At 49.4% G+C, this 17,025-nt stretch overlaps 1 protein-coding gene across 1 annotated transcript in view; it reads left to right on the forward strand.

The window, feature by feature from the left end:
- Nucleotides 1–17,025, forward strand: part of mdn1 (midasin AAA ATPase 1) — a 42,977-nt gene that overhangs the window by 11,406 nt on the left and 14,546 nt on the right. The window contains exons 24-63 of the mRNA XM_023414892.1: nt 1,431–1,609; nt 2,304–2,512; nt 2,672–2,818; nt 2,924–3,065; nt 3,147–3,281; nt 3,705–3,843; nt 3,947–4,079; nt 4,291–4,421; nt 4,904–5,042; nt 5,155–5,269; nt 5,524–5,784; nt 5,880–6,077; nt 6,476–6,684; nt 6,778–6,900; nt 6,998–7,195; nt 7,395–7,502; nt 7,595–7,783; nt 7,869–7,958; nt 8,059–8,322; nt 8,417–8,681; nt 8,782–8,941; nt 9,041–9,157; nt 9,252–9,460; nt 9,544–9,692; nt 9,801–10,000; nt 10,223–10,446; nt 10,610–10,723; nt 11,011–11,140; nt 11,281–11,387; nt 11,473–11,606; nt 12,468–12,634; nt 12,770–12,890; nt 12,982–13,195; nt 14,124–14,364; nt 14,475–14,598; nt 14,756–14,920; nt 15,025–15,239; nt 15,332–15,719; nt 15,950–16,062; nt 16,301–16,967. Of these exons, the coding sequence (XP_023270660.1) occupies nt 1,431–1,609; nt 2,304–2,512; nt 2,672–2,818; nt 2,924–3,065; nt 3,147–3,281; nt 3,705–3,843; nt 3,947–4,079; nt 4,291–4,421; nt 4,904–5,042; nt 5,155–5,269; nt 5,524–5,784; nt 5,880–6,077; nt 6,476–6,684; nt 6,778–6,900; nt 6,998–7,195; nt 7,395–7,502; nt 7,595–7,783; nt 7,869–7,958; nt 8,059–8,322; nt 8,417–8,681; nt 8,782–8,941; nt 9,041–9,157; nt 9,252–9,460; nt 9,544–9,692; nt 9,801–10,000; nt 10,223–10,446; nt 10,610–10,723; nt 11,011–11,140; nt 11,281–11,387; nt 11,473–11,606; nt 12,468–12,634; nt 12,770–12,890; nt 12,982–13,195; nt 14,124–14,364; nt 14,475–14,598; nt 14,756–14,920; nt 15,025–15,239; nt 15,332–15,719; nt 15,950–16,062; nt 16,301–16,967 (7,333 nt within the window). The remainder of the gene's footprint in view (nt 1–1,430; nt 1,610–2,303; nt 2,513–2,671; nt 2,819–2,923; nt 3,066–3,146; nt 3,282–3,704; nt 3,844–3,946; nt 4,080–4,290; nt 4,422–4,903; nt 5,043–5,154; nt 5,270–5,523; nt 5,785–5,879; nt 6,078–6,475; nt 6,685–6,777; nt 6,901–6,997; nt 7,196–7,394; nt 7,503–7,594; nt 7,784–7,868; nt 7,959–8,058; nt 8,323–8,416; nt 8,682–8,781; nt 8,942–9,040; nt 9,158–9,251; nt 9,461–9,543; nt 9,693–9,800; nt 10,001–10,222; nt 10,447–10,609; nt 10,724–11,010; nt 11,141–11,280; nt 11,388–11,472; nt 11,607–12,467; nt 12,635–12,769; nt 12,891–12,981; nt 13,196–14,123; nt 14,365–14,474; nt 14,599–14,755; nt 14,921–15,024; nt 15,240–15,331; nt 15,720–15,949; nt 16,063–16,300; nt 16,968–17,025) is intronic.

The raw sequence follows: 17,025 nt of genomic DNA on the forward strand, positions 1-17,025 counted from the left end.
CAAATCAATGGGTTCATTTATGAGTGTCTAGACGTTCATTTTGCCGGAGCTAATTCTGGCCTTTTGTTGAAAGAAGGCACCAGAGTGCGCGAGGACAGAAATGTGGTTGGACTGAATCCGCGTGCAGGCAGGAGGCGATTAGTTTTTATGCCTCTGTTTGGCTTCTGTTAAGGACAGATGACATCCTGATCTCCTAAGAGCATTAGCGAGGTCGGCCGTCGGTGTTGATGATGCTGATGTCGCTACGACTGTTTCAGTTCATCCCAAACAGCTGGATGGAGCCGGGGTCACGTTGGAACGGGGACAGAGACAAACACAAACTGTCAACAAAAAGTTATCACGGTGGCAGCAGGTACATTCGCTGACAGAGTTTACGATTGTATCAAGGGAAACGCTACAGGAGCAAAACTCCTCTGATATCTGGGTTCCTTCTATTATACGAACTCACCGAGCTCTTTATTCTGCTCCATGTTGACGTGATGACGCCACGTCATTTCTGCAGATTTGTCAGCTGTGCGTTCACGCTGTCTGCCGACTGGGGACGGCTGTCGTGTTCACATGCTCATGAAACCACTTAGAGACGACTTTTGTTTTGCGACATGGAGCATGAGGGATGCACATGATCAGCAGCACGCAGACAGGTGGGGAAGGAACAAGGCTGTTGGTGCAAGAGATGAAGCGGTACCAACTAGAAATACTTGGGCTCACCTTCACGCACAGCACTGGTTCTGGACTCTGTCCTTTTGCATAGGTGTGTGTGTGTGTGTGTGTGTGTGTGTGTGTGTGTGTGTGTGTGTGTGTGTGTGTGTGTGTGTGTGGGGGGATACTCATGAGCTCCCTGGCGGAGCGCTGAGGATCTTATTGAGGTGTGTGGGGTGGATGTCAGCTAGGGACTCCATAGTGCTCCTGGGGAGGGGTTCACTCATGTCAGATGTCAGAACACCCTGAAATCGATGATGGACTGGGCGATAATCATCAGGTCCACAGCCGTATGTGTCGGACACGGCGCTCACCACCGCTGTGACGGGTTTCAGTGATGAAAACATAACGGGGAACCAAAAAAAGTTAGTGATCATTTTCCGTTGGTTCCTCGCTACGTCGTCACACTACACACGCTCATTTGATCAAATGTTAATCCAACTTATTGATAGTGTTGCTAAGTTACGACGTGTTCTTCTCGTCACCAACAGTAAGTGGGGAAATATCGAATGTTAAAACTTTTCTCATTTTGCTCATTTGTTTTTGTCAACGCCGGCTGCTGCATGAGTCAGCGCTTCCTCCTCGCCACTCAATACCCCGGCAGGGCAATGTGGTGCACTCAGGTTACAACATCAATCTACACTGAGCTCATAACACATCAGTGGTCTGTCCTCTCATCACTCTCTCCCTCTCTCTATCTCCCTCCCTCTCTCCATGTTGTGGCCTCACAGGACCCACCCGGTGCTGATCCAGGGGGAGACGTCTGTGGGGAAGACCAGCCTGATCTGCTGGCTGGCCGCGGCCACGGGGAACCAGTGCGTGAGAATCAACAACCACGAGCACACCGACATCCAGGAGTACATCGGCTGCTACTCCTCGGATGACAGGGGCAAGCTGGTGTTCAAAGAGGGTACGAGGACTCTGTCACAGATTCCACACGTTCATACATGCAATTTATTTATTTTTAATATCTAGGTGAGATATGATGTAAATAAATTATTAGTAACTCAGATTTTAGATTTAAGGCAGATATTAGAGAGAAAGTCATTTTTCATTGCATTTTCATTTATTAGAGGAATAAACCCCATCTTCCCTGAAAAGACCCACATCAACACTGAATGTGTCCTTCTATTAGCTGTGTGTGTGTGTGTGTGTGTGTGTGTTTGTGCCACAGAGCTCCACTGTTCTCCAAAAACCTTTTAAAACATCAATGAGCAGCAGGGAGCAGGGATTTAGGGACTATTGAGGAAACAGAGGTCACGTCCTCAGTGAGAGAACGGCGACCTGAAATGTTCTTTACATGATACGATAACATCTGACAATTATTTCCCTTATTGATAAGTCTATTGATTATCTTCTTTACTTTTGGTCATTTCCTCATTTCCTCATTTATTTATTTATTAGAAACTCAAAGATCATCGGGGTCATTTGCAGTGAAGTGGAGATGCAGTTATATGATGATACATTAGATTCCAGTGATTGGCACTTTGCATAATGAATCCATTCATCCAGTGTTACACACCGCAGCAGCATTTCCCGTGTCTGCTATCGAAATCCGGCGCCGCCCTAGACTAACACGCCGCTCGCTCGTGTGTCCGCTCCAGGCGTCCTGATCGACGCCATGAGGAAAGGCTACTGGATCATCCTGGACGAGCTGAACCTCGCACCCACCGACGTCCTGGAGGCTCTCAACAGACTGCTGGACGACAACAGGGAGCTCTTTGTGGCCGAGACGCAGGAAGTCATCAAGGCTCACCCCAGGTTCAAGCTGTTTGCCACCCAGAATCCCCCGGGGCTCTACGGCGGTAGAAAGGTATACCGTCAATTTCAGCTGCATATGAATCTTCCTCTTTTTTTAAGTGAAGAAAGACGGGACACGGGTCGCCCCCTGCTTCTCACTGTCAAGATAAAATCTAAAATCAAAATGATTCCTCTTGACTAACTGCCCTCCCACCACCACCTCCACCTCCAGGTTCTCTCCAGGGCTTTCAGGAACCGCTTTGTGGAGCTGCACTTCGACGAGCTGCCCAGTGGAGAGCTGGAGACCATCCTGAACCAGAGGTGCCGCCTGCCCCCGTCCTACTGCGCCAAGCTGGTCAAAGTCATGCAAGACCTTCAGGTGACAGTGCACTCCCGTATTTATATCTACCTTGCTTTTCTCGTCGCGTTACCCACCGAGTTATTTGGCTGATCCTGTCTGTAATTGTGCGGATTGTGTCTCCAGTCCTTACGCCGGGGCTCCTCCGTGTTTGCGGGGAAACACGGCTTCATCACCCTCCGAGACCTGTTCCGCTGGGCCGACCGCTACAGGCTGGAGGAGCAGACGGAGGCCTCTCAGGACTGGCTGCAGCATTTGGCGGACGACGGTGAGGCTTTCTCTTAAAAAACTACCAGCCGACACCCGCGCTCCCACCTAAACAAAAGCTGTCGTCTCCTCCTCCGCACAGGATACATGCTGCTGGCAGGACGGGTCAGGAAGCCGGAGGAAGAGGCCACCATCCTGTCCATCCTGGAGAAGCACTTCAAGAGGACGGTCAACCCTGAAAACCTGTTCTCTCAGAAACAGGTTACCAGCCAGTTCAGTGAGTACAACATTACTACGTACCGATGCATTAACAGCTGCAGTTCATATACTGGAACTCTTTTAAAAGTTTGGATGAATAATCAAATATTCGAATCAAAATGAAAAGAGACACTGTCATCGTATGTAGAACTCCGTCAGTGTTTAGTTTCGATTGTTGTCAGAAGATAATCATGTTATCTGACGGCCCAGTGATCTGATTCTGACGCCCTCTCACGTCTATAGCGTCTCAGACTCTTTAGTCTCACACTATAAGATTTTGTCTCTTGCAGGGTCACTATTTGTGAGACTAGATTCCGTTGAGATCATTTCCCATCATGCTCCTGGTGGGAAATTTACAGGAAGAAAAACTATGAAACATTTTTGAGCATGGCGCTTGTCTGGTGAACACACGGTCACGTTGTCTTGACGCTCCGATCTCCAGGTCCCTTCATCGACAGCATCGCCGGAGTTCCCGAGGAGTTCCGCCATGTGGTGTGGACGCACGGCATGAGGAGGCTGGCCGTGCTGGTGGGGCGGGCGCTTCGGTTCGGCGAGTCTGTCCTGCTCGTAGGAGACACCGGGTAAGAAATACGTGTGCATGTATATAACACCGTTTCTTGGTTTATTTTCTGCACATGCAGTTATTTCGATCATCGTTCATCTCACTTCCTGTTCCCTCACCAGATGTGGAAAGACTACAATCTGCCAGCTGTTTGCCGCTTTGGCTGGACACAAGTTTTTTTCAGTCAACTGTCACCTGCACATGGAGACGTCCGACTTCCTGGGAGGCCTGCGACCCGTCAGACACACGCACCAGGTACTGACGAGGCCGCGGCAGCTGCACATGTCAAATCTGCACATGAAGAAAAAATATAGACAAGAAGAGTCAAACCCCAAGATAACAATTACAGTGAACACTGACGTGAACCTTCTTATTATTCCTGAAACTTATTGTCGTGTGTGTGTGTGTGTGTGTGTGTGTGTGTGTGTGTGTGTGTGTGTGTGTGTGTCTCTGTGTGTGTGTGTAGCCGGACGGCGAGGACTGCAGGCTGTTCCAGTGGCATGACGGCCCCCTGGTGCTGGCCATGAAGGAGGGCGGGGTGTTCCTCATGGATGAGATCTCCCTGGCAGATGACTCGGTGCTGGAAAGACTCAACAGGTACACACACACACTTGCACACACACACTTATTTATTAATATCAATCAATTGTGATATACGACACTCTCAGGACATATATTTTTTTATCCTGAGTTGCATTTCCTATCACAAACTACACTTAGATGACGCTTCTATTATAACCACCGTTGACCTTATTTGTATTTATCTACTTATACTTTTCATATCATTTTTTATATTCTGTTATAACAAACACATACACACAGCATCAGAAACAATCACACACATCTCTTAACAAGATCCACGACCCAAGTTTAAATTCATCCAGTAACAATCATGTAATTAGATTTTCATATTAAAGTATTGAACATCACCAAAGCGATAGCAGTTTTTATAGAATAAAAAAACACATTTTGCCCATTAAAATATGGACTTGGATGAGACTTGAAGCTTTTACTGCTCCTGCTAATGACAGTTAATGAGGCTTGTGTCGTGTCGTCACATGTGTTGCGTTTGTGGGCAGCGTTCTGGAGACAGAGAAGTCCCTGGTGTTGGCAGAGAAGGGCAGTGGAGACAACGACAACGTGGAGCTGATCAGAGCAGCCGAGGGTTTCCGTCTGGTCGCCACCATGAACCCTGGAGGAGACTTTGGCAAGAAGGAGGTAAGAAGTGAATTTGAACCTTTCACACGTGTTTTAACATGTTTTTATTTTACAGCTGGTCGTGGGTAGAGTCTGACTTGGTGTGCGTGTCTGTTTTTTTTTTGGGGGACAGCTCTCTCCTGCCCTCAGGAACCGTTTCACAGAGATCTGGTGTCCTCAGAGCAACAGCCGCAGCGACCTGGTGCAGATCATCCAGCACAACCTGCGCGCCGGCCTCTCGCTCGACGGTAAAGTAGATCAGAGATGATGTTTAAAAACAAAACACGTCCAGGTCGCAGATTTGGATGAGCAATTTTGAGGCAGTTTGACCTCTGGTAACCTTTTAAACACCATTATTACATAATCATTACATCATCACAGTTGCTGATATACTATTAGTCTTAAGCTACATAACGATCCAGCCCGTGGTGAATACATATGCAGAACAATTAACGTAATCCCGACCATGTAACTGATGTTGCCTCTCTGGATCCAAACCCAGGCTGCGATGTCGCCGAGCTGATGCTGGACTTCATCGAGTGGCTGACCCGGCAGGACTTCGGCCGCCGCTGCATCCTGAGCGTCAGAGACATCCTGTCGTGGGTCAACTTCCTCAACACCGTGTGCGAGCGCGACGAGGACGGCTTCATGACCATGGGAGCCCTGGAAGACGAAGAGGAGGCGGAGTGGGACCTCAGACTGGACACTGTGACCGCCTTCATCCACGCCGCATGTCTGGTCTACATAGACGGCATCGGCTCCGGTGCGCCGACGGCTTCTCTTCACTCCCACCGAGAGCTCATCTGTTGAAGGGCGTGTTTCGGAAATTTGATCAGGTGTCTCCGTTTTTTCTTGCAGGAACCACAGTGTCCTACGCAGACAACGCCCTCCTGGCTCGCCGGCTGTGCCTGGGCTTCCTGCAGCAGCGGCTGAGCAAGATGACGAAGCTGGATCAAGAGATGATGGACGCCCTGCGAGTCTATGACAGCGGCCTGCCGCGGAAACCCCAGTGGGGAGAAGACTTCTTCGGCATTGACCCCTTCTACATCGCCTTAGGTGTGGATTTTAACGTTTCTTGATGAATTTATGACGCTAGATGTAATTTTAATTCCATTTACTGCCTCATTAGATTTTGGTGGTCAAAGGTCAAAGGTCACGGTGACCTCATGACACACGTTTTTGGGCCATAACTCAAGAATTCATGTGCCGATTATGACGAAATCTCACACAAATGTCTCTTGTGATTAAGAAACGAAAAGGTCAAAGGTCAACCTCATTGTGACGTCATAAAAACAATACTTTGTGGCCATTATTCTTCTTTTGCAGGAACGTTCATATCTGTTTTTTCTCTCAGTGAACTTTCTCACTAAAACCAGCATTTCTTTACTAATACGTAGGTACAGTTGAGTTTCCCTCCTCCTGACTGAATCTAATGACTCTGTGTTTCCACCCAGGGCCTCAGACCGAGAGCCGCAACCTGTCAGACTACGCCATCGCAGCGGGCACGACCGCCATGAACGCCCAGAGGCTTCTGCGGGCGCTGAAGCTGCAGAGGCCCGTGCTGCTGGAGGGCGCGCCGGGTGTCGGTAAGACCAGCCTGGTGGCGGCGCTGGCGAAGGCCTCTGGGAACCACCTGGTCAGAATCAACCTATCCGAGCAAACGGTAAGTGTTAAGTTCAGCAGCTTTTCATCAGGCGTTGAAATACACTTCAAAAACTAAGCGGCTCTGATGCTGACGGCGTGTGCCCTCCGACAGGATGTCACCGACTTGTTTGGGACCGATCTCCCGGTGGAGGGAGGGAAAGGAGGGGAGTTCGCGTGGCGTGACGGCCCCCTTCTGGCGGCTCTGAAGGCAGGCCACTGGGTCGTCCTGGACGAGGTTCGTTCGGCGTTCGTTTTTGTTGCAGATCACTGTAAAACAGCAATGATGTAATCTGTAGTTTCACACTGTCTTGCCTCGCTCCCTGCGCTCACAGCTGAACCTGGCCTCTCAGTCGGTGTTGGAGGGTCTGAACGCCTGCTTCGATCACCGAGCAGAGATCTACATCCCTGAACTGGGCCTGAGCTTCCAGGTTCAGCACGAGAAGACCAAGATCTTTGGCTGCCAGAACCCCTTCACTCAAGGCGGCGGGAGGAAGGGACTTCCCAAATCCTTCCTCAACAGATTCACACAGGTCAGGAACAGTCGAGATTACATATACTTTTTTTTCCTGCAGCATAAAAAGCTCCATATATATATATATATATATATATATATATATATATAATTTGTCAAACTCAAAATGTTATTGATCCTCATCTGAGCCCCAGCGAATGTATTAGAGTATGTTTCTCTTTCCTCCTTCTTCATGAAATCTGACTCTGCGTTTCCAGGTTTTTGTCGACCAGCTCACCAGCAGAGACATGGAGTTCATAGCCGACTCCATCTTCCCCAGCATTGACAAGGAAATCATTGCTAAGATGGTGGAGTTCAGTAACAGGGTGGGTTTCTCTTCCCTTGCTCATGTATGTCTTTGACTCTCTGCTGCAGCGGCTCCGGTAGTTGTCTTAAAACTGTTTCCTGCCTCCCGCAGCTCGTCCAGGAAGTGAGTGTGGAGCGGCGGTGGGGTCAGAAGGGAAGCCCCTGGGAGTTCAACCTGCGCGACATGTTCCGGTGGTGTCAGCTGATGCAAGCCGACCAGTCGCCGGGATTCTTCAGTCCCGGGCAGCATGTCGCTTTGGTGTACGCCGACAGGATGAGGACAGAGGCTGACAAGGCTCAGGTATTCTGCTCCACCAGAACTCGATGCTTTATGCTCCTGGCGTTGTGAAGTGAATAAAACACTCGTGTCCTCGTGTCCCCCTCAGGTGCTGTCTGTGTTCAGGAAGGTGTTCGGGGAGGACTTCGAGCCGTACAGCGGCTCCAGACAGTTCCACATCACGCCACTCAACCTGCAGGTTAATTAAAAAAAAACCTCATCTTGATTCTCGCCAGCAATTGTTTGAAAATTGTGTGAACAAAGTTAAAGGTTTCTTCTCTCGTGGATTGTCCTTGTAGGTGGGTTTCTCTGTCCTGCAGCGCAGCGGCGGAGCCCCCGTGGCCCTGGACCCCCCTCTGTCCATCACACACCAGGCCCTGCGGCCCCTGGAGTCCCTGATGAAGTGTGTGGAGATGGGCTGGATGACGATACTGGTCGGCCCCACAGCCAGCGCGAAGACCAGCCTGGTGAGACTGCTGGCCCTGCTGACAGGACACCGCCTCAGAGTCATGGCCATGAACAGCGCCATGGATACCACCGAGCTGCTGGGAGGCTTCGAGCAGGTAACCAGGAAGTCATGATCCTAGTTTCCCCAGACCTGTTCACCGTCTGAAAACATCAGCCCGCATCAACCTGCACTCTCTTCCTCATCTCCAGGTGGATATCATGCGACCCTGGCAACAAGTGCTGGAGAGTGTGGACTACATAGTTGCCATGGTAATAAGACGGGGCCTGATGTCATTGGACGTGGGCATCCAGGACACAGAGTTCCTGCTGCAGACGTGGGGCCTGTTCTGCCACTGGCTGAAGGAGAAAGGGCTGCAGAAAACCGGAGGGACGGTCGACTCGGAGGCTCTGAACAAGCTGGAGGTCATCATCCTCCTGCTGCAGAAGCTCAACACCAAGCTCAAAGTCTTCACAGGTAACGGGGGATAAAGGGGAAAACTGGATATAAGAATGAGAACAAGAGAGTATAAGAACGTGTTTCCACTGCCGCGAAATGTCCGTGTTTTGTCCTCCAGACATGTCCAAGCTGCAGATGGACTTCACGCTGCTGAAGGAACGTCTGGCTCAACTGGAGGACGGCTGGACGAACGGAGGCTTCGAGTGGTTGGACGGCATGCTGGTGCAGGCGCTGCAGGCTGGCGACTGGCTGCTCATGGACAACGTCAACTTCTGCGGGTGAGGAGGGAGAAGTGTTCGAAGAAAACCGCATTTAAATGATGATGATTGACCAGCTTAAATTGAGTGATTTGAACTGATTGTGTTTTATCTGCTCAGCGCCTCCGTCCTGGATCGTCTCAACGCTCTGCTGGAGCCCGGCGGATCCCTCACCATCAACGAACGCGGCGTCATAGACGGGAAGACCCCACAAATCACCCCACACCCAAACTTCAGGTACTGAGAATAATGACAGCTCGTTTTCTTCTTCTTCTTTTTTTGTGGAAGTCGTTGAATAAGCCCGTGCTCAGGTGATGTGTGCGCTGTGCAGGTTGTTCCTGACCATGGACCCTGTGCACGGGGAGCTCTCCAGAGCCATGAGGAACAGAGGGGTGGAGGTCTACATCCCCGGGGAACATGAGGGGGTCTGCTGGGACTCACTGGACCTGAAGACCCTGCTTCACACTGCTGGGGTGACCGGGGACTGTGTGTGTGATCTGCTGATTGAAATACACAAAGGCATCAAAGCCGCCATCTGGGGTAAGTACTGAATGTCACCAACAGATGAATGGATGGTCAGTCGGGCTGCAGAGTTAAAAGACTCTCTGGCTTCCGTCTTTCAGACTCCCCCGCCTCCTCCTTGGCCTCCCTCCTCCACGCTGCCACCCTGCTGTCCTGCCAGCTGCACAGAGGAGTGGATTTACCCAGCGCCCTGCAGCACGCCTGTGGGGAGGCGTACTCCCTCTGCCAGCGCACCAATGCCACCCAGAAGGTATCGGTTATTATCAGTTATTACCGTTACCTACTGTAATATTTCTGCGAAATTAAATCTAATGAGCACATTCATGAATAAACATCACCGCGCTCTTTTCCCCTGTAGCAAGCCCAGCAGGTGATTGAGCAGCACTTGGCCATCCTCGACACGGAGGACTGGGGCAGCGGGCTGCTGTGTGCGGGGGTTTGGCCCGACGGCTTCCCATCCGCTCTCCTCTCCACAGAGGACTCATGCTTCTCCGCCGTTCTCCGAGACGGACAGGTCCTGTCGTTTTGCCTGAACACCCTCAGCCTGCAGGGCAAACGGTGAGGATGGCGACAGCAGCAGCATGAGTCTGCAGCGTACGACGCATCAGTGCTGAAGCAACTTAGAAAAAGATGAAGTTGAAACACTGAAACGTTATTTAAATGTTAAAGAGTTTGCCGTTTCAGTCTATTTGTAGAAGGTGCTAGCAGTGTAAAAGGTGAGGCCCCACCCAACATCAAAAAGGTAAAAAGTCATGAGTCTATTATTGTCTGTGTGCGCAGGAATCGGCCACTGAGTCTTAGTGACCTGCAGAGGGCGCTGCAGAGCAGCGGTGTCCATGAAGGCCTGGTGTTCTCTGACGGAGTGGTGGATCTGGAGGAAGGAGACGCTCTGAGGCTGATCCCCACAGCGGTGAAACTGGTCACAGAGAGAGCCTCTCATGGAGACTGGATCCTCCGCAGCAGCTGGCTCTCACACCTGGGGAAGAGCTACAAATATGCCCCTGGTTTGTTACTCTTGCACAATTTTAGACTTAAAATAAAGAGGTTTTTTACTCAAAACAAGATGTTCATGCGCAGTGAAAATATATTTTCTCGGAAAGACGGGAATTACTGCAGAATTATCCAGCACTTTGGATCCTAAAACTATGCCGTTCTCGACTCTTCCAGATTCAGCGCTGGTCCAGGTGGAGGCGGGAAACAGAGCGCTGAAGGCCGTGTTTGGTAGCAAACTTGCCTCTAAGGGCAAATCACTAGCAGAGTTGCTCCAGCCTCACAGCACAGGTAATCATCAATGTTTTGATGCACTCACTGCAACTCTGGTTTGAAGTGCATGTATGTACCATCTCACTTGTATGTAGAAGATGATTGTGAGGTTAGTTGGAAAAGTTCAGAGAATAATTTCAGTGTTGAAAACAAGGAAGTAATCATTTTCATACTGAAGTCAATAAAAAAAGTTAAAATTTTAGAAATAAATTTAGTTTCCAACCATCTGTCAAAACGATAGTCGTAGAGTTAAAAGACGTCTCTGTCAATCAACAACTTAATAATCATTGTCTGTTATGTTGCAGATGAATACAGGATTCTGGTGGACATGCGCTGGAATAAACAATATCTGGACATTTTAGCCAATAAGTGTAACTTTGAGGACGAGGAAAGATACATGGAGTTTCTGGAGGCGCTGAACACGGTTGCCAACAGGTAACAGATCGACTTTATATCGCTTGGCATGTGCGGGATTCACACTCTTAACTGCAGTAAAACATTGCTCGGAGTTAGAAATGAAATGCATAATGCTGTTCTAAAATGTGTGTAATGAGTTTGTCTGTGTTTGTTGTTAGGATTGTTCTGATGATGGACAGAGAGGAGAGGTCCGTCATCTGCACCTGTGCTGTCAACCTGTCAGCTCAGAACTGTGCTCTGAGAATAGCCACAGCCTTCAGCAAAGGTACGCACCGGACACAGCTCTCGCTACCTGACACTCACCTGCACGACTGGGTATAATGAGCTTGTGTTTTACCCTCCCCTCGCAGGGACTGTGGATATCGGTCACCTGCCCCATCCAGTGCTGATGCACCTCCAGACCTTCTTTGACCTGTGGAACTCGTTCACTCTACAGGCTGTGCAGAGTGGACAGCCCTACATCTCAGACCACATCATGTTTGAGGTGACGGCTCCTGTATGAAAATATCATAACTGCTTTACAACTGCTGCTGTTGTTGCTGTTACTGCAACTCCTTCTGTCACTGCTGCTGCTATTACTGCTGCTACCACTAATGCTACTATTGCTGCTATTGCTAATACCACTGCTGCTAATATTATTACTGCTAGCTGCTACTACTATTATTTTTTCTACTTCTATCTGCTGCTACTAGTACTGCTCTTGTTTCTACCTCTACTCTACCTATTTTTGCTATTGCTACTGTTACTATGACTATTATTATTACTGCTAATGCTAGCTGCTGATGCTACCAACGCTACAACTATTACTAGCTGCTAACTTTATTTCCTACTTCTTTTATTACTGCTACTGATACTACTAGCAGCTATTGCTATTACTATTGTTACTGTTAGTGCTGCCACTATTAGCACTCCTGCTAGTACTATTATTACTGCTACTGCTGCTACTTCTGATACAACTTTTACTGTGCTATGTTAGCTGCTACTACTACTACAACAGCATTCCCAATAATATTATTAACGTTAATACATAAAAAAACACTTCTACCTCTAGTACTGCTACTTCACTACCTCTTGTACTTCTACTCCTACAGAAATAATATTATTATAACTGCTTGTATCTTAGCTAGCGAGGTAATTAACAATAAATAGAACAGGTTAGTCATTACAGAAAGAGCGGGAATGAAATGCAATGAGGTAAGATCAATTAAAAGCCGACCATGATGCTTAAAGTTACTGCGACATTATGAAGTGAGAACAAATCCTCAGAGGTTACACAGGCATCTTCTAAAATAAGGGCTTTGCTGTCGTCTCCTCACTGACGAGACTCTACCCGTGGTGCGTTTAGATCCTGCAGTTGCTGCAGTGGCTCGACCGTTTCTGGGACGTCTGCAGCACGCTGCCTGCCGACTCCCAGGGCATCTCTGTGCTGTCTCTGCACTGGCAGTGGGTGCAGAAACACCTCATCCTCCGGCTGCCACAGCTGCTGCTGGGAGACACTGAGGCCACATTCGAGTAAATATTTTTCTCCACATAATCTAAAGAATCGGACATTTTCGTTAAATTTTTTTATCCATTTGCTGCTACAAAACTAACATTGGAGATATGATATGATTTTAAGTGAATGTATTGTGACTGTGCCGTGTCCAGAGGTCACCAGGAGCTGCAGGTGGTCTCCGCAGCCATCCAGACTGTCCTGTCCACCCCGGTGTCTGTGGCCACTGCACTGAAAGGCATCCAAAAAACTCTGGGGAAAGCTCTGCCATTCAAGGTGGGGAAAGACTCCATCGACTTTAATTTACTCTCAGTCAAAAGTCTTTGTCTATATTTACTCAACATCACTTCTCCATCTCCTGCTGCAGCTGGAGTCGGTGGGGAAGTGCGCGTCTCGGCTGCGGCGCCTGAGTAAAGCCTTAGATGTGAGCGATCTGAGGCTGGACGGCACCGCTGGTCCTTGGCGGCAGGAGCTGGTCCGACTTCAGGGTGCAGGGCTCATGCTGGACATCAAAGAGAGTCTGCTGGAAGCCTGGGGCCTCGTTCTGCTGGCGAACAATCAGCTGGACCCACAGAAGTCTGGTGAGCTCATGTCACAGAAAGATCTGAGAGTTTTGATGTTGTTGTTCAGTTGGTTGACAGTTTTGTCTAACGTGAGTCCAGCACAAAGTTATGGTGTGGAAAGCCTCCTAATGATGGCCACACATTGTCTGTTGTCTAGCGCCATCATCAGGTCAAAAAAAGGCGAACTAAACTCGCGGATCACTTTATTAGGAATGACTCCTGCTCATTATTGGGTCTTCATCTCTGTTTGTCTCCAAATGATATTAATAAAAATGACACCAAAGAGCAAATAAAGAATCTTTTCATCGTCCTTTTACACATAAAAGTTGTTTAATATCTTTAAGGTCATAATGTTCATCACACTGTTACAGTGAACAGATTAATTTTACAGTAAATTTTTTATTTTATTTTATTTGATTTGAGTATCATATTTAAACTCCACATTTATTCAAATTAAGTTAATTCAAATTTAAAATGTACAAGTGCAAACAGGTTTTTACCCCATCTGGAGAGAGGCATAATATCTATACGTGATTCATCTTGTTCCCTAAGATTACCATCCAACGATTGTGCAGCGTGTTCTCAACATCTGTCTGTTTTGTAATCTCGCACCTGGACCTGCTCTATAATCAAATGAACACACGGAAATCTCACTTTCTACAACCTTTGAATTATACATGCAGGGAAATTGGTGAATGTGATGAGTCGTACATGCTTATAAGGAACAAATTTTGTTACTAGTGGTTCCTGCATGAGGCCTCATCTTACTGTTTTTCTATGGTAAAAAACAAAGACTGTATGCACTTTATTCCCTCTGCTGTTCAGGCTTTAGGATCAATGCTGGTGGAGCACTGAACCTTTTATCTTGTTTCAACTCTTCTCACTTGTGATATTAAAGGTGCAGTTTGTAATTGATATGAAATTCCTCAACATATTTTCCCGCCAGGAGTGTTGGAGAGATTGGTGTCGAGTGTGGAGCAGCAGCAGCGTCAGATGAACGCCAGAGGTCTCCTGGAGAGCTGCTCCATGTCTGAGGGTGAGGATCCAGCAGATGGAGTCCACCTGGCCAGACAGGAGCTGCAGCAGCTCAGCCGCAGGGCCCAGCTCTGGCCCCTGATGGAAGAACTGGCTGTGCTCAACCAGCTGCGACTCAGCACTGACCTGCTTCACTTGGCTCTGTCTCCTGGGTAAAAGTCTTCTTTTTTCTTTTTTAAACCCCTTAACAAAACAAAAACATTTGTGAGGACTGATATGGAACCAGTCGACTGTTAAATGAACTCTTCCTGTTGACCTGCAGTGATCAGGAGGCGGAGGACAGCTTGCGTCGGGAACTCTCCAGGCATCTTCGTTACTGCCTCCAGTCCACGCCGATGAACGTCAGTCAGCTCCAGGCTCTCTGGTTCCTGCTCAGCAGCGACAGGGTCAGTGGAATAAGGAATTTCTTTGCAAAAGCAGAAAATTAATTCTCAACAACTCTGACAATTAATGAACTATCAGATAAAATACACAAAGAATAAGAAAGTATCATTCACGGCTGCAAACTTAAGCAGTTACGCTGATGATCCTTCTCCCCTGCAGCCGGCTGAGGAGCTGCAGTTTGTATGGTGCGAGCTGCTGTCAGAGGCTCTGAGTGCTTTGTGGACCAGCTGTGTGACCTCGGACCCAGACCGCTGGCTGAAATGGGACCCGATGAATCCTGAGACCCAGCCGGGTCCAAAGCTGCCCCACGGAGCAGATAATATGGTACTGGCCGTTTACCATCTGCCGTAGATGTCACGGTTTTAGCCGCAGACTATTAAAGATAATTAACACGTGTCCTGCTGCTGTTTTGTCCGTGTTGTTGTCAGGGTCCGGCCTTGCTGAGTAAAGCAGTGTGGTCACATTGCATGCTGGGAGTGCTCATCAGCAGTGAGACTGGAGGTCGCTGGGAGCCGTCGGCAACCGCCCTCCTCTCCCTCTCCCATGTCACCCTGGGGGAGTGGAAGGAGAGGATCCAGCAGCTGCAGGATGTGTCTGCAGTGTTGTGGGACAACATGGCCATCCCTGCACTGGCTGAGTTCAGGTAGGTTAGAAAAGAACATACATTCACAGGTCCTCAAGTGTTCAGTCTCTCCAAAAATGAGTTTCTAATCACCCGCACATCGTCACCCACAGGGGCACAGACTTCAGGCTCCAGGGCGTGGTCCTGCGCCGACAGCTGCAGAGCATGGCAGACCTGCTGCCTCCCAGCCTGCAGGAGGGCTACATGGAGAGCTGCGAGAGCCTGGTGGAGGATCCTGACCCTCTGATCGCTGCCCAGGAGATCCAGACGGTCTTCAGAGACTTCCTGCCCCCCAACCTGCTCCCAGACAGCCTGGTGGAGTCCTGCGTCACCTGCCTACAGCAGTATGTCCAGAGCAAGGTCCAAGGCTCCAACTCGCTGGTCCGCTCTGGAGTGTTCTGGGTCAACATGGGCCTGCTGCAGATCAAAGTGTGGACGCCTCAGACCATCTTTGACCCAGCTGTGAAGAGGGCCTACAAACTCAACTACGCTCAGCAGGAGGTCAGCAATTTAAAGATCTTTAAACCCTAGTTTCTTGTCACTTATCAGCTGACATATAGTATTTTGTCCTGGCTGATTTATCAGTTTAGGTCTAATTGCTGCAGCAGAAGTGAAAAAGTATCAAATATCTCTTCAGTGTTTTACACGTTACATGCAGGAAGAAGGCGGTTAGAGCTGAAAACACTTTTAACTGATGACTGGATCGTTGTGTCCCCCTGTGCTTCTTGCAGCTGGCTCTGCTGCAGGAGGAGTGGAGAGGACGCAGCCTGTCGTCGCAGCTGATGACTGGAGCAGAGCTGGAGGAGAGCAGCACCACCGACGGCTTCCAGCATCCTCGAATCAGGTCAGAGCCAGCGGCACGTTCAAAAATGACCATAAAAGCCAGAGTGTTGGTTTAACTAGGGGAGGTCAGTAAGTTTACTTTCCTCAGGAACATTCAAAATATTTATTTAACTAAACTAAATCAGGGAGGAGAATTAAGAATTGGTTGGAGCTGACAGGCTACGGTAACTCAGATAACCACTCTTTACAGTTGTTTAACCTTTCTTTTAACCACGTACCTCCCTGACTTGTGGTTGCAGGTACCTGTGGATCCGCATGCAGCAGGTGAAGGAGCAGATCGCGGAGCTCTCCAGGAAGCAGGCCTGCCGCCCTCACGAGCCCCAGTACGGTCGACTCTTCCAGGACCTGCAGCACTATCTCTGCAGCATCGGCCAGGCGTCTAGAGTGGAGGACCTTCTGTCCCACCTGCTTAAGGCCGCGCAGGACTCCTCCAAACCCAGGTCAATGGTTCACAATCTGCTGAAGGAGGAGGTTGTGTGGCAGAACTCCCAGCAGCGCTTCTGCCAGAGGCTGCTGGAGGACTACCCTCTGTACCCTGACGTGGTCGGGCCAGTGCGCACCGGCATCCTCCAGCTCCGGCACGGCATGAGGCTGGTGGCCTCCCAGCTGGCCGCCTCACTCACGCCGGTACCAGGTCTGCCCAAGCTGGTGTCCTGCCTTATGGCCTTCCCCTCTCTGTCCGCCGGCCTGCCGTCGTACCTGTCCCGGGCCGACTTCCTCTGCTCCACGGCGTGCATGGACGTTCTGCGCTGCCTGGTGAGGCTTCTGCCCCAACAGGACCCTGAACACGTGGTCCCCCAGTCCTCCACACTGCTGCTGAACGCTCTGCTGTATGTGCAGTGTCACACACTGTCCACCGGAGACTTCAGACAGGAGGCGCGCAGCCTCTTCAGACACATCTGCCAGGTCAGAGCTTCGAAACATCTGTCTCTCTCACTGTCTTGTTTTTATAAATTCAACACAG

This window comes from Seriola lalandi, unplaced genomic scaffold (assembly GCF_002814215.2).
Source record: "Seriola lalandi dorsalis isolate HSWRI2012SDOR001 ecotype SW California unplaced genomic scaffold, Sedor1 jcf7180002054544, whole genome shotgun sequence".
NCBI classification, from domain to species: Eukaryota; Metazoa; Chordata; class Actinopteri; order Carangiformes; family Carangidae; genus Seriola; species Seriola lalandi.